Source organism: Pipistrellus kuhlii, unplaced genomic scaffold (assembly GCF_014108245.1).
Source record: "Pipistrellus kuhlii isolate mPipKuh1 unplaced genomic scaffold, mPipKuh1.p scaffold_m20_p_3, whole genome shotgun sequence".
Classification (NCBI taxonomy): Eukaryota; Metazoa; Chordata; class Mammalia; order Chiroptera; family Vespertilionidae; genus Pipistrellus; species Pipistrellus kuhlii.
The window spans coordinates 153,050,983-153,066,318 of record NW_023425529.1 but is presented as its reverse complement, the minus strand read 5'-3'; the positions used below and the strand labels follow the sequence as shown (position 1 = coordinate 153,066,318).

Sequence of the window (15,336 nt, the reverse complement as noted above, 5' to 3'; positions counted from 1 at the left end):
GAATCTATCAAAACATGTGAATAGTCTTTGAAAACAAAAAAAGCTCCAAAGAAGCAAATATTATTCAATGAATATTGTATTTTAGGGGTAATGTAGGATCTGTTTATCTAGCTTCCTTCATTTTCTATGGAAGCTTGCATTTTAAAGGTTGGATAAATAGGTACTTTTGATCTGTTTGATTTGGTTAGGTTTTTATTTATATAAGTACCTGTTTTTGGCTGGGTTGGTTTTCTTAGGAGACATCTATAACACATAAGCTTAATACAACAGCAAGTTTAAAGTCTAATTTAGAATGGGCTTTAAAGAAAGGAAAGAATAGAATGGGAATTAAGGTAAGAAAAGTAGAAAAGCTTGAAAATGCCTTTAGAAATAGGCCAGAGAAAAGCATATAGATTTGTAGAAATATTATTAAAATATGGCTCAAAGAGTGCCTAGTCAGTGGTTGAGCATAGACCCATGAACCAGGAGGTCACAGTTCGATTCCCAGTCAGGGTACATGCTAGGATTGCAAGCTCAATTTCCAGTCTGGGGTATGCTGGAGGCAGCCTATCAATAATTGTGATACCATTATAATTTAATCTAGTTAATAACAATAGGGAAGGAACAAAGTGAAGGCCAAATATTATAGGCTTGTCATTTGTGCAGCTTTGCCAGGAAGCTGCAGTTTAACATCCCCAGATAGACACCTATCTATGCCCCACACATTGCTGGGGGAAGGAACTAACTAGAAGGAGAGTAGACTCATGCCCAGCCAAGTCTGGGTGAAATAGGGAAGGTACTTGTCTGTCAGTCATACCTGGGAACAGGTCATTGGCCGGAGTAGGTGTGGCCACAGAACACTGGACGATCTGAGATAATCAAGTAAAGGAGTTCATTCTCTGCTTAGTGTGTTGCTCTTGAACTTCTAATTTCTCAGGAGCTCTCATGGTCCTGCATTCATCCACATAGCTCATGGCCACGGGGACCCCTCACAATGGACTAAAGCCCTCAACTGATGCTGTATGGGACCCCACTCCACCGTGGGAAGGAGGCTGGACACTGACTTTGCTTTTAGCTCTGCTAATTCCCAAGCTGCACTTCTTCCAGGACTGAATTAAGGGAAATGGGACTTTTAAAACCCAAGGATATAATTCCACACAAATAAAAATCACTATTTTCCCCCAGAAAATTATTTTCCTTAAACTATCATAAGGACCTGACACCAAGCGCCCAGTAGGGAAAGGCATACCACACTTCCACCGATAACAATAGCATATATCATCCATTACTGTTTCCCATTTATATTTTGTTCATATGTAGGTATAGATGCAGATAAAGAGCAGTAGTATAAGGAACAGATTTTTGTGTTTTAATTGCATCAGTAATTCAGTTGAATTAGTGATCGCTGTTATCAATTGTCTTAATGATACCATGTAACAAGCCACTACAAAGCTCATATAACATAGAATTGTAAGCGTAGATTGTTTGTGCATCTGGAGTCAGGTGGAGCCTGCTAGGCAGCACTGGCTCTGTAGATATTGACAGGATTGATTATATATCTGGGAATAGAGTACTTTAAGTTGGGGTAGCTCTGCTCCAGGTGTCTCTTCTCTGGCAGGCTATCTCAAGCATGTTCCCATGGCAGTGGAGGAGGCAGAGACAGGGAAAACCCAACAGTGCTTATCAAGCCTCTACTTTATCCACCTTAGCTCATGGCGGGAAGACACACCAAATTAATGCTGAAGAGCGTTGGTGCAGGGGAGGGTCATTTTTGCAATTGATCACATATCCAAAAATAAATCTTCCCAATTAAATACATAAGAAATATGAAAACTGAGTAGGAATAAATATATTTATATATATATATATTTATGAAAATAAGTTTCCTTGGGTAAGTTTCTAATCTCCTTTGTGCTCAGTTTCTTCATATTCTCAAGTGGGAATAATAACAGTACCAATCCAATAAGATTGGAGTGAGAATTAAATTAGTTGAGTATGTAAAGGGCTTAGAACACTGCCTGGTAGAGAAGAATGCACAATTTAAGTGTTACGTATAGTTATTATTATTATTATTATTATTATTAGGCAATCATTTCTGAGCTCTATGTGAAGTTGGTATATGGTTGTATCACTGCTTTCTCTTGTAATACTTCTTGTTAATATTTAAAGCAGGAACCATTTGTTCATGTGACAAGCAGTATTATTTTGGGGATTTTTACATGTCTATATTCTAGAGAAAACATTTAACATTATAGAGCCAGTCGGCACATATTTTTATTTATAATCTTAAAATTTCTAAGTATGTATTGTAGATACTTCACATTTTTATTTATTTTAATTTTCTTACTTTAATACATTTTATACCAGTGTTAAGAAAGAAATGGTGATTAATGGATACCACCAATTTAATGGATATTTCCAAAAATTCTGTCATCATTTATTAATTTGTTCTGTGTGGTAACAGGAACATGTGTCAACACTTCCCAAACTGTAATGTCCATACAAGTCACCTAGGGTTTTGTTAAAATACAAATTCCGGATCTGTTGGTCTGAAGGGGCCTGTGGTTCTGCATCAGTAAGTGACCAAGTGAAAAAGTCACTATTTGTCCCTGAATAAATTATGTATACTTAAAAAATTTTATGTATTTGTGTCTAAATGATGTGTATTAAAATCTATAAAGATACATTTTATATTAAATAAATTAAAGTAATTAATTGTTTAATATTTAATCCTTACAATAAATAATGTTCTTGCCATAATTTTAAAAGCCATGTCAATAAGTCATAAGAAAAAAAGATATATAAATATAATAAATTAAAAATATATTTAACACATAAAATCATGTCTAAAGATACATATGTGTAGCTTTATACATATATAACTTCTCTAAATGTCAAATAATATCTTAGTAAAAAACAAATAAAGCCAAAATGTGGTCATTTAAAATCTTGTTTCCTCTAGAAACTATTGAAGTAACAATTTCTGGCCCTTTAAAGATAAAGTAGAAACTACTTTGATAGTGGGAATATAATGAAAATTACTGGCTCCTATAATGAAATAAAATCTCTATATATAATTATACTTTAGTCGGAAGTATATTCACAATTTACTATTTTTTATCTTATAGGAATTAGTTACAGTTCAATATTATAAATATTTGATTATGTAGAATTTCAGATAAGTAAAGCAAAACTAAATTTTCTACTTTTAAAATCCTTTGTTTCAAAGTTTATAAGTATAAAATCTGCTAAAAGATCAGAATTTTATTTCCTTTATATGTAATATTAATAATGTTCTGCAGTTTTTGACACTGGGTAGTGTCATAACAATATCATTAAAGGACATTATTGATTTAAAAATTATAAAAATGAAGAAAGAAGCATAAATCTCTGCTGATTGCAGGATATGCTTTAGTAGACTACATCTCCAAAAAGTAGAAAAACTGGGAATATGGGTTAAGTGTATCATTGGGATTCACACTTAAAAGTATGGCTAAGTAAGTTGAAACCTGTTAAGAAAAACTGAATAACTACTACCCTGTTCAGGATAACAACATTCAATGGTACTTTTTGATTTAGTCATAGTTTATAAATATAATTATAATCTCCAACTCAACTTATATTTTACAAATCATTTCCCATCTCTATTATCTTATGTAATATTTGCAAAAAAATATTTGTGACTTGTTATTTAAGTAAGAACTCAATTTAAGCCTGGAGAGCAATATTCATAAGAAGCCCAGGGTAGGGGTTATTACTAATGATGAAAAAGAGTGAAATCTTTTGATGACTTCTGAAATTTTCACTTTCAAACAATGGAGCTGGTACTAGGTACACTGGCATACATTAACCAAGCATAGTTTTTGTTTTTATTTAGTCACAGATTACACCAAAGATGATGAAGTAACTACATAAATGGAATGTATGGGATGCCACATCCATATTCTTGCCAGAAGCCCAGGCTCATAACATACCATAAAGGCTTTTCCAGGAATGACACTCTAATGAAAATTCTGATTCAAATTGAATGCATATTTATACATGAAAATAAGTGCAGTCCAAGTTTAATTTGGGGGTTCTTAGCACCTTAGGAATTTTCAAATCAGAATAACAACCTCTCCCCTATTACATCGGTTGGAAACCCTCAAAATTTATCGTACAACAGGGCTGGCAAACATTTTTGGCAAAGGATCATACAGTAACCATTTTCGGATTTGCAGGTCATACAAACTGTCTCAACAAGTCACTTCTGAACTTTTTGTGTGAATTTACAAAACACAGACAGCAACTGGATTTGGCCCTTGGATTGCAGTTTGCCAAGCACTAACATTCTCAAGTTTCTTATGCTTAATTATCTGGGCTTATGGCTAATTTCTTGGTTATAAATTAAGGAACTTGGGCCTTCTCTTCCCTCCATCCTCTCCTTTTATCCTGAACCCAGAAGCTTAGCTGTGTACATGATAATGGTGCATCAAGGTATTTTCTAAACAAAAACATTTCCCTTAGAAGAGGAGTTCTGCTACTACTGTTAACAAAGTAAGTACACCACAGATGGTGCTTTCATTTCGAAAACAACCACAACATAAAAGGAGATACGAAATTTTTGTTTAGTTGTTATGTTTTCCTATTCTATGGTTTGATGATTTAGTTTGGCAGAGATACAAATTAATATTTAAGCTCCTGCTGGAACTCAACTGTTGCTGACTTTGTTGTTTTGGTGTTGGTGGTTCTAAATATAGACAGGCAAGACGAGAAAAAGATATATCACACTTTCTATCTATTTATCTTCGGCAATTTTGAAGAGTGTGTATGTAAGCTTACATTTAAATAAGCAGTCTCTTATTATTTCTGCCTGTTTTGGGATGTTTCACTGGCACAATCATGATTATTACTCAAAGTATAAAAGCCACAAGTGAGGTTGGGGATGCACTGATGCCAAACCACCTGGGATTCCTTCTTTTAGGACTTTTCTTGCCACTCCACAAGGACTCCACTGGAGTCTCCTGGGCCCCATCTCAGCCCCCTGGTCCATGTTTTATTGAAAAACAAAAACAAGAACCAAGAAATAGTTGTCACCCTTGAAAGGAGTGACAATCTAGAAACCTGGATTTCTTACTTCCTTTAAAAAAAATCAGTTCTATTGAAGATCTAAGGTTTTTATTTTCAAGTGAGAACCATTATTTCTACTATTTTCTCTGTCTCTTCATTCTAGCCTGAGTAATGGTCTTTTATCCTCAGAAAAAAAGATTATACCAGCTTGCTTCAACTCTTGTATTGATATCTTCCTGGTCAGTAAAGGCATTTGAGTTTTTGGCCCCTGCTGTGTACATGATTCCTGGGCCTTTCATCAATTACAATTAGTTCATGTCCTACCTAAGGACTTTTCACTTCATCCATCTTTTAGAGCATATTGTAGGACTCAAACACAAATTACTATCAAGATTATCTTTTTGTTTATGTTGGTGAATATCACTTTTTTTTTCCTTGCAAGGAATGCCTTTTGGAAGTTAGTGCCAAGAAAAAAAAAATATATTTTCTCTTTTCCATCATTTTTATAACCTATAGCCAGTTTCTTTGTTTTGGCTACAAGGAAGTTCAGAACTCAACTTATAATGTGTCATAATTCTGATGGTGTTTCTCCCTTACCTTATGCATCCTTGACTATTGCATTAATACTAATTACTAAAATGAGCACACCCATACACATGTTCTACAAATTTCAAGTCCATTTTGCAAGAGATCGGGCTTCAACACATCAGTATGTAAGTGGTACGTACACTAACTTCTCAAAGTCATCCTCCAAATTGACAACAGGTTGGTATTTATAAAACAAATAGGGATTTTTTAAATTTTTTTTTTTAGATTAAGTAGTGAGTACTTACTTTATACCACATTCTCTTCTAAATATATAACACTAGATGCCTGGTGCACAAATTTGTGCATCAGTGGGTTCCATTGGCCTGGCTTGTGGGGTCGGTCCGAAACTGGCTCTCTGACATCCCCTGAGGGGATCCGGATTGCCAGAGGGTGCAGGCTAGGCCAAGGGACCCCACTGGTGCATAATTGGATTCCAGGAATACTTCATAACTGTAATTTTGCTACTGTTAATGAATCATAATGTAAATATTTGTGTTTTCCTATGGTCTTAGGCTCTACAACAGCAGTTCTCAACCTGTGGGTGGCAACCCACAGGTTGAAAATTGCTAGCAGGGTGAGTCACCTAAGACCATCAGAAAACACAGAAATTTACATTACAATTAATAACAGTAGCAAAATTACAGTTATGAAGTAGCAACAAAAATAAATTTATGTTTGAAGGTCACCACAATATGAGGAACTATATTAAAAGGTCATGGCATTAAAAAGGTTGAGAACCACTGCCTTCACATATTATTAGCATATTATGCTTTGATTGGTTGAATGTAGGACAGGATGACCATAAACTTAGCATATTAGCCTTTTACTATATAGGAGGTATTAATTCATTCAATCCTCCCAACCACTCTATTATCTTATGGTTTTGTACACTTTTTAGAGAGTCAGAAACTGAAGACCAGAAATTAAGTAATTCCTAATCAGGCTATGCCATTATGCCCTTGCTTATTTAAGAACCCTTTACATCTACCTCTTGCTTCTAAGAAATTAGTCTGTTTATCAGAGTGTCCAAGATCCTTTGTCACATTCATCCAACCCATCTTACTATCCAGTGCTGCCCCCACAAAGCCTTAGTAATGGATTAATTATAGTTCTTCAAATGTACTATGGCATTTCCCACCACTGTCTTTCACACCACTTATTATGCCTATCATCCCTCTAGCATTTTGAAGGTAAGTCTATCACAACAGATATTACACTGTTCTGTCTTTTTCTAATCACAAGACTTTGAACAACATTCTACCGGTGAAGAATCTTGTTTGCTTTGTATATGTTCATTTTGGTGTATCTGATACTGAGCCTAACTGTGCTCATTGACTAATTATTTACCTAAATTTTCACTTACTGAAATATTAATAGAATTGAAATAATTGATACTAGTTGTATTTTAGATTATAAGTGATGGAGAATTTTTTTTAATAAGTAATGAGTATGTACTGTATACCACATTCTCTTCTAAATAATAACAAGTATTAATTCACTCAATCCTCCCAAGCATTCTATTATTCTATGGGTTTGTACTCTTTTTAGAGAGGCAGAAATTGAAGGCCAGAGAATAAGTAATTTCCCCAAGGACACAGCTGGTAAGAAGTGGGGCCAGGGTTGAGTCCCAGGAGATCTGGTTGCACAGATGGTGTTCATAGACACTTTACTCCACTGCCTCCCATTTATGTATATTTGTCCCTTATGACCACTAATAAATAATAATTAATCTTAATTTTCATTAAGTACTTCTGGGAATGCAGGGATTCTTTCTGTACTCCAATAATTGATGAGCAGATTAAATTCTTGAGTAGTCTAACAAAATGTATTAGGGAATAGTGCCTTTGAATGTAGTACATTTGTGCATATATTAGTTATTTAACCAAGAATAAAGAAGATTGAAAATATACTGACCAGTCTCTACCATCGCAAGCAACTGAAGAAATGGCTCTCACTGAAGGAGATTGAAAGAATCACCTATTTATAATATGAAACCTCTGGCACTGCTCACAGAAAGGGGGTGTGGAATTGGCTACCTAAGAATATTAAGATGCAGTATTTTATCTACTGGTAAAAATACTCACTGTCAGATGTCCTTAAGGTATACTCAGAGAAAGAGTAATTTCTTCCACATCAACTGTCTTCTTTCTCTTTAATATTCCTTGTAGTCAACTTAGAGTGAAGACAAGACATTTCCAGTTTTCTAATGCTAATACAAGCAGTATCCTCCATGTTTCTTACATTTTTGCAGCGGGGATCAGATAAGACTAAGGATTGACTACCCTATAGATCTGAATTTCCAAAGCTGGAGGCCGTTGTTTCTCTAGAAAAAAATCAGTCATCAATGATCCTTTCAATAAGGTGAGCCAGTTGTTGGGCAGAGAGCTGGTTTTCAGAAGGCAGATGCCAGCTCCTCTGACCCCTAAATGACCTCAGCTTGCATAAGCTAGATTTGATATAGGTTTTAACTAATAAGTAATATAAATAATATACTTGGATGTCTTGGTATATCTCAATAAAAAGATAAATCTCTTCTGTTTGTCCTAGAAGGTGCACTTTCAACCAATCTATCCTATCTAATAAAAGGGAAATATTCAAATTAACCATCACTCCACTCCACCCACAAGCCATGCCAATCAGGAGCAAGTATGCAAATTAACCCAACCAAGATGGCTGTGACCACGGAGAGAGCAGGAGGCTTGAGTTTCCCCTGACGATGGAGGAAACCAAACTTCTGTAGCCTTGACTTGCTTTGGCCTTTGCTTGAAGCTACAAAGTTTTAATTATAGAAGATAAATAAATCCCAGATACCAGGCCCTCTGCTCAGGTCACCGAGGGTCATGGCCAGCCTGCAAACCATCACAGGCCCCTCGCCCAGGCTGCCCCACACCCCAAGGGAACCCCCACCATGATCCAGGACACCCTTCAGGGCAAACCAGCTGGTCCCCATCCATGCACCAGGCATCTATCTAATAAAAGAGTAATATGCAAATTGATCACTTCAACACACAAGATGGCTGCCCCCATGTGGACACAAGATGGCTGACACAAGATGGCCAGCAGGGGAGGGCAGTTGGGGGGGACCAGGCCTGCAGGGAAGGGCAATTAGGGGCAAACAGGCTGGCAGGGGAGCAGTTAGGCATCAATCAGGCTGGGAGGGCAGTGGTTAGGGGATGATCAGGCTGGCAGGCAGAAGCAATTAGGGTCAATCAGGAAGGCAGGCAGGCAAGCAGTTGGGAGCCAGCAATCCTGGATTGTGAGATGTGAGGGGTCCCAGATTGGAGAGGGTGCAGGCTGGGCTGAGGGGCACCCCCTTATGCATGAATTTTGTGCCCCTATATATATATATATATATATATATATATATATATATATATGCCTAAGTGAACGAACAGGCAAATAACCAGTTGACCGACTGGTAGCTATGATGCTCACTGACTACCAGGAGGCAGACACTCAGTGCAGTGCAGGAGCTGTCCCCTGGTGGTTGGTGCACTCCCACAGTGGAAATGCCACCTAGCCAGAAGCCGGATTCAAGGCTGGTGAGCACAGCTACACATGTGGAGCCTCTCCTGCCTCTGCAGCAGCACTACCAACGAGTGGTGGTGGTGGCAGCAGCAGGCACTGTGGGACTGGGATGAGTGTGAGCAGTGCCTGGCCCCGGCTTGGGCTCCTCCCTGGCCACTTGCCACTTCCCGCACTGCTACATCCCTTAGGGCATGTCGACTGCCGCAGGGGATCATGCCAAAACTGACAGTCTGACATCTCCTGAGGGGTCCCAGATTGGGAGAGGGCACAATCCAGGCTGAGTGACCCCACCGGTGCATGAATATGTGCACTGGGTCTCTAGTATATTATATTTATTAGTCTTTTGAGAATAAGCCAGATTTACAGTGTTTCATTTTATTTTCCTCACCACAAATGTATGAACAAGCCCCCTTTTGCTAGCTTTTCCTCTGAGGCGGGTCTGGAGATTGACTGGGAGAGAGTGTTATTTATTAGTGAGAGATCCAATAAGAGGGTATTTGGAGAAATAGAATTTAGTGGAAGGCCAGAACATTTATTTTAACAGGATCATCATCATGTCTGAGGTAGAATCATCTAGAAAAAGTGAAGGTCTACATAATTCCTTTGGAAGGAGGCTAAGCCTATCTTTTGGCTATTCTGCTATCATCAAGTAATAATTGGATTTTCCACTTTTGTCATAAAAAGCATCTTCCTCTTGGCAAACTATTTGCTTTCAGTGGATTAATTAGAGTTATGCATTATTCTGCATAAATTATAACCTGCAAGAGACACTAGTTGATAATTCATACTCTCATGGGAAATATTGAAGGAAAGTTTCTATTGGCAATTATAACACATTCCTTATTATGGTTACATAACTTCAACTCTTAAAAGTTTTAATTTTTAGGCCCTAAAGAATATATTTTTAAAAAATATATAAATAAATAAATAGAAATAGAAATAGAATAGAAAATTATGTTTTAAAAGAAAAATGAAAGTTAGTTTTTTCTGTAGTCATAAAAACCTATTAAGGTAATTTTTTTTCAAGTAGAGTGATATTTTTAAAAATGACAAAACTCAATGATAATCATAAAGTAGTAAAGCTTTGTGCTACTCATCAATCAATATAGATCATGGCATTGAGAGTTATAGCACTTATCTCATTGTTTTCAGTTAGGGCACCTTCGGATATTTTTCTCCAATGTGGCTCCAAACCATGGAATTAGGTAATTATTTTCACCTCTGTCACTCTGACCAGCTAGCACACCTGGACTCAGCAATAGGAGCTAGTTGGTGTGCCAGCTGATAGTTGTGATTTTAGTTTGGGGTTTCCATTTGTCTCTTTGTTGGTAAAATGTATCACCCTCTAATATCAGTGATCTAATGAACAACTGGCTGCTATTAGGGTATCATATACTGTCCCTATGGATTACAAACACCTGAAATATATATTTGATATTTGTTTAGTATATTGTGGATATGATACTGCTTTGTGGTCTTCTTTCTGGTTATACTCTGATTGCATTGTTTTTTGTTTAAGTAAAAAGATGTTTTGAGTTTGCTTATGACATATTTTCTTATTAAAGAACACTTGTACTTTTGTCTATAAATACAATATATTCTTGATAACGGCAGATTCTCTATTCATTGTATTTTGTGTATTGGAAAAATGTATGGATAAGTTGTGCAGGTAGGAAGAGGTGCATGTGGCCATCCCTGCCCCAGAGCTGACTCCTTCAACTTGGTGAACAAACTCCTGGAGGAAAGAAGAGAAACCACAGTGAAACCCCCGTTCCTTCCTCTAACCTTCTTTTCTTCCTTTTCTCTTGGCAGGAACTTTTTACCCCTGAATGCAAGTTTAAAGAATCTGTTTTTGAAAACTATTATGTAATCTACTCATCTATGCTGTACAGACAACAAGAATCTGGTAGAGCCTGGTTTTTGGGGTTGAATAAAGAAGGGCAAGTTATGAAAGGAAACAGAGTAAAGAAAACGAAACCAGCAGCTCATTTTCTACCCAAACCATTGGAAGGTGAGTGTTCAGTGTGTATTATACTTATCAGATTTAGTACACATTTATTCTTCACATTGACCGCTCTGCTGTGGCCACAGGAACCCTCTGGAAATGCTCTTTATTTTGACTTACATGGTGGTTGCACAGGTGTCTACTTAAGTTGTACACTTTATTGTGTATAGGTATATCTGTGCCTATATGTGTATATGGACACATATTTACACATATTGATAGAATGCATACACATATAAAATCCATTAATTTAAAAAATTCCAGCAAAACTCTATCTCTGTCTATGTCTATAATCTCAAATTCTCACTGCCTCAACCTCTCTGTTCCTAGAAAATTTTAATTAACTTTAACATTTAAAAAATTGGTAATAACTTTACAAATCTGTGACTGTGATAATAGGCATATTAGAAAAACTTAGTTTTGAGTATTACAGGATAAATACACTTACTCATTTTTATGTTATCTAGATCAGTGTTTTTCAACCTTTTTTGGGCAAAGGCACACTTGTTTCATGAAAAAAATCACGAGGCACACCACCATTAGAAAATGTTAAAAAATTTAACTCTGTGCCTATATTGACTATATATAAAGTAATTCTCTTGAATAGGAATCAAATAAACACAAAGAAAGTATTTTATAATTACTTTATTATGAAATATTAAGTAAACAAAATAGTGAAAAATTATAAAATTCTTGTCTTGTCTGCACCTACGGCACACCAGGCAACATCTCGCGGCACACTAGTGTGCCACGGGAACAGCGGTTGAAAAACGCTGATCTAGATTAAAGTAAAACCATATTCTTATGAATGATTATAAATACAGAAAACGGCCGAAACCGGTTTGGCTCAGTGGTAGAGCATCGGTCTGCGGACTGAAATGTCCCAGGTTCGATTCCCGTCAAGGGCATGTACATTGGTTGCGGGTACACCCCCGGTGGGGGGTGTGCAAGATGCAGCTGGTCGATGTTTCTCTCTCATCGACATTTCTGGCTCTCTATCTCTCTCTCCTCCTTTCTGTAAAAAATCAATAAAGAGTATTAAAAAAAAATACAGAAAATGAAGAGTCAATAACTTGTCCTTTAAAGAATTTGTTAATTTACATATCTTCCTTCCACACTGCATAATTGTTTAATATTCTTAGTTGTGGTGTTACCTTTTTTTTACATTCTCCTGTAAACAATGAAGGCATTTACTTTTATCAGATTCTTAGAGAGCATGCTATAAACTTTTGTTAATTAATCAGAAATATCTGAACCTTTTCATCAAGGATTCTGCCAGAAGTGTAATTTACTTTTATCTATATACATTTATTTGAGAATTACAGAACGTTGATACCGAGGCTTTTAAAAAATGTTTTATATTTAATAAATTCACAGAAAATTTGATCTACAATAACTAAATAAACATTTTAAACTAATTTAGAAGGTTTGATTTTCTGTTTGTTTTTTTATTCCTACAGGAAAGCCTTAACCATAAAGAAAAAAAATCCACATTGGTTTTATAATCAATATTCTTTACATAGGAATAAGATAATTTGAAATATTGGAAGTTAAATATTAATTATATGTCAATGTATAATTATCTTTCAGTTTGCCTAAGTTTGGAAACTACTCTTGTTGATTAATACCATCTTTATAATTTCAATGATGTTGACTTCCTATCACCCTTAACTAAATTTGCCTGGAGAACAAGTCATTAAAACCCAAATGATTAATCAGCAGGGCCTATCTAGGAAAAGAAAATTTTTTCCAGATTCTGAAAAATTAGTAAATTATTCTTATTACTAGTATATGATAAATCATAAGAAAATTAGAGGTTAAATAAGAATTAGAGGGTTTCTCTGTTGTTCTAAAATAACATCTCCATGATCTGTTTCAATCTCTTGTTTTTTAAATATTTTTATTGTTTTCAGAGAGGGAGAGATAGAAACATTAATGATGAGAGAGAATCATTGATCAGCTGCCTCCTGCACACCCCCACTGGGGATGGGCCTGCAAACCTGGGCTTGACCCCTGATGGTGAATCAAACCATGACCTTCAGGTTCATAGGTCAAGCTCAAACACTAAGCCACACTGGTGCATTTGCTTCACTCTTTTAAGTGAATTTTGAAACCATCAGACTCACCACTATTTAAAAGCAAGTGAAAAATTTAAAGACTGTCAATGGAAGCTCTAAAGAAATCTTGATTTTTTTCACTTCCTAACTTTGTCTCTTTGTATTAACTTTTTTAATATGGGCAGTTAAGAATTGACTAAATTTCTAAAAATTTATTTCTTAGCTGCATAAATGTAATGAAAACCAAAAATGTCCCTTATGTTTCTCTTATCTGAAGCAAACTCTAGAAACCAGATCTTTGGTATAACCAACAAGAAATATCTTGAGAGTCTAAAGGTGTGGTGTAATAATATCACTTGTATTTTAATCACACACTGAACTGTTGTTGTGTGCATGTGTTGTTTATATGTATATATTGAGGAAGAGAGAAACAGTATTTTCAAATAATTAGCAGATAGAAGTACTCTAAAATAAACAATTAAGGGTGTATTGGAGTGACAGAGATTATCACATAGTCCAATTGATAGAGAAAATTAATTTCAAGCTTTCAAGACCCCCACAGCATATAAATTATATCATTGGAATGTTAGGACAAATTAGCTATTTAATTAATCCTTAATGCTCTGGGACATTCATATCTCATACAATTTCATACTAGACAAGGTTAATGCTCTGATGCTATTGTCTCCTAACTGAATTGGTAAGCAATTGGAAAGTGCTTCAAGGACTGTGGATGAATCCCTTTTACCACCTTGCCAAGTCATTTGATATAGGTCTGATGTACACAAGCACTTTCAAATATGTGTGCTACTAAAAAATCACATGATCCGTTGATGCAAAAGATAAACTTCTACTTCCTTGAACATGGAGAATGTATGTGGTAGTTCTTCCCAACTAAACATAAGATCTCTTCATAAAGTACAGTAAGACCACACTTTGCATTATCTATGAGTTCTTGGAAAGTGAAATTTTAAGCAAAACAGCATTTAATGAAACCAATTTTAAGATAATTGGTATAACTAAGAGTTTAGTTTCCACTGCATATTTCTGGTCACAAAAATATCACCAAACTTCTAAATAAAGACCCATTAGACATTTAAGAATAAACAATGAAATGAATTTGAGCTACCCATACATTTAAGAAAGATGAATAAAAACAAGAGAATTCTTTTCCAACCCACTTATTCCAGTTCAGGGTCAAGGATGGCAGAGCCTAACCCTGCAGCTCAGTACCCAAGTTGGGACCCACCCCTTCATCACAGGAGTACTCACACCCACCTCCACTCCCTTAGGCTGAGACAGTTTAGACACCCCAGTCCACTCATGTGCACATCTTTGGGATGCAGGAGGAACCAGAGTCCCCCGGAGAGAGTCCACACAGACATGGGGAGAATGTGCACACTCCACACAGATGTAGCCCCAGTTGGGAATCAATTTTTTCCCATCAACATTATAATGAAACTAGTGGCTCAGTGCATGAAATTTGTGCACATCAAAGGGGGGACTCAGAGTCAAGTCCCCACTCACCTACATGGGCCTCAAAATCGAGTGAGATTCAGACCCACCCCCTCATTGGGCTAGATCCAGACCCGGCCTGAACCACCCTTGTCAAGCCCCACTGGGTAGGGGGCACAGCCTCAGACTCCCTGGCCCAGTGCTGGAGCAAGGGGTGTGGCCTAGTTCCCCTGGCCTGGCACCAGGAGGGGGGCACAGCCTCAGGTTCTCCATCAAGCCACACTGGGTGGGGAGCGCAGCCTGAGGTCCCCCAGGCTGACACCAGGGCAGAGGGTATGGCCTGAGGTCCCCTGTCAAGACCCATGGGGCTGGAAGAGGGTGTAGCCTCCGGTCCCTGCTGATTGCTGGTTAAGACCCCCTAAGGGAGCTTGGCCTCAGCTGTAGGTGCAGCCATCTTTATGATGGAGTGATGGTCAATTAGCACATTCCCTCTTTATTACATAGGATGAACTGGAAGTAAATTACATTATTCTAGGACCTGTTGCATCATAAACTTTCAAAAGCCTAAAAAAGCAGGTTGGGCAGTCTAATACACTGCGTTTCTGATGGCAGATGATTTTAACTCAGCTAGTTTTCCCCAAGAATCAGTCACTCTTAAATGTTTTTTTCCCCAGG

At 36.8% G+C, this 15,336-nt stretch overlaps 1 protein-coding gene across 4 annotated transcripts in view; it reads left to right on the top strand.

Annotated features, from left to right (window-relative positions):
- Positions 1-15,336, top strand: part of FGF14 (fibroblast growth factor 14) — a 548,196-nt gene that overhangs the window by 529,883 nt on the left and 2,977 nt on the right. For all 4 annotated transcript variants that reach the window (XM_045588773.1, XM_036455995.2, XM_045588774.1 and 1 more), the window contains one exon: positions 10,957-11,155. In XM_045588773.1, coding sequence (XP_045444729.1) covers positions 10,957-11,155 — 199 coding nt within the window. The remainder of the gene's footprint in view (positions 1-10,956; positions 11,156-15,336) is intronic.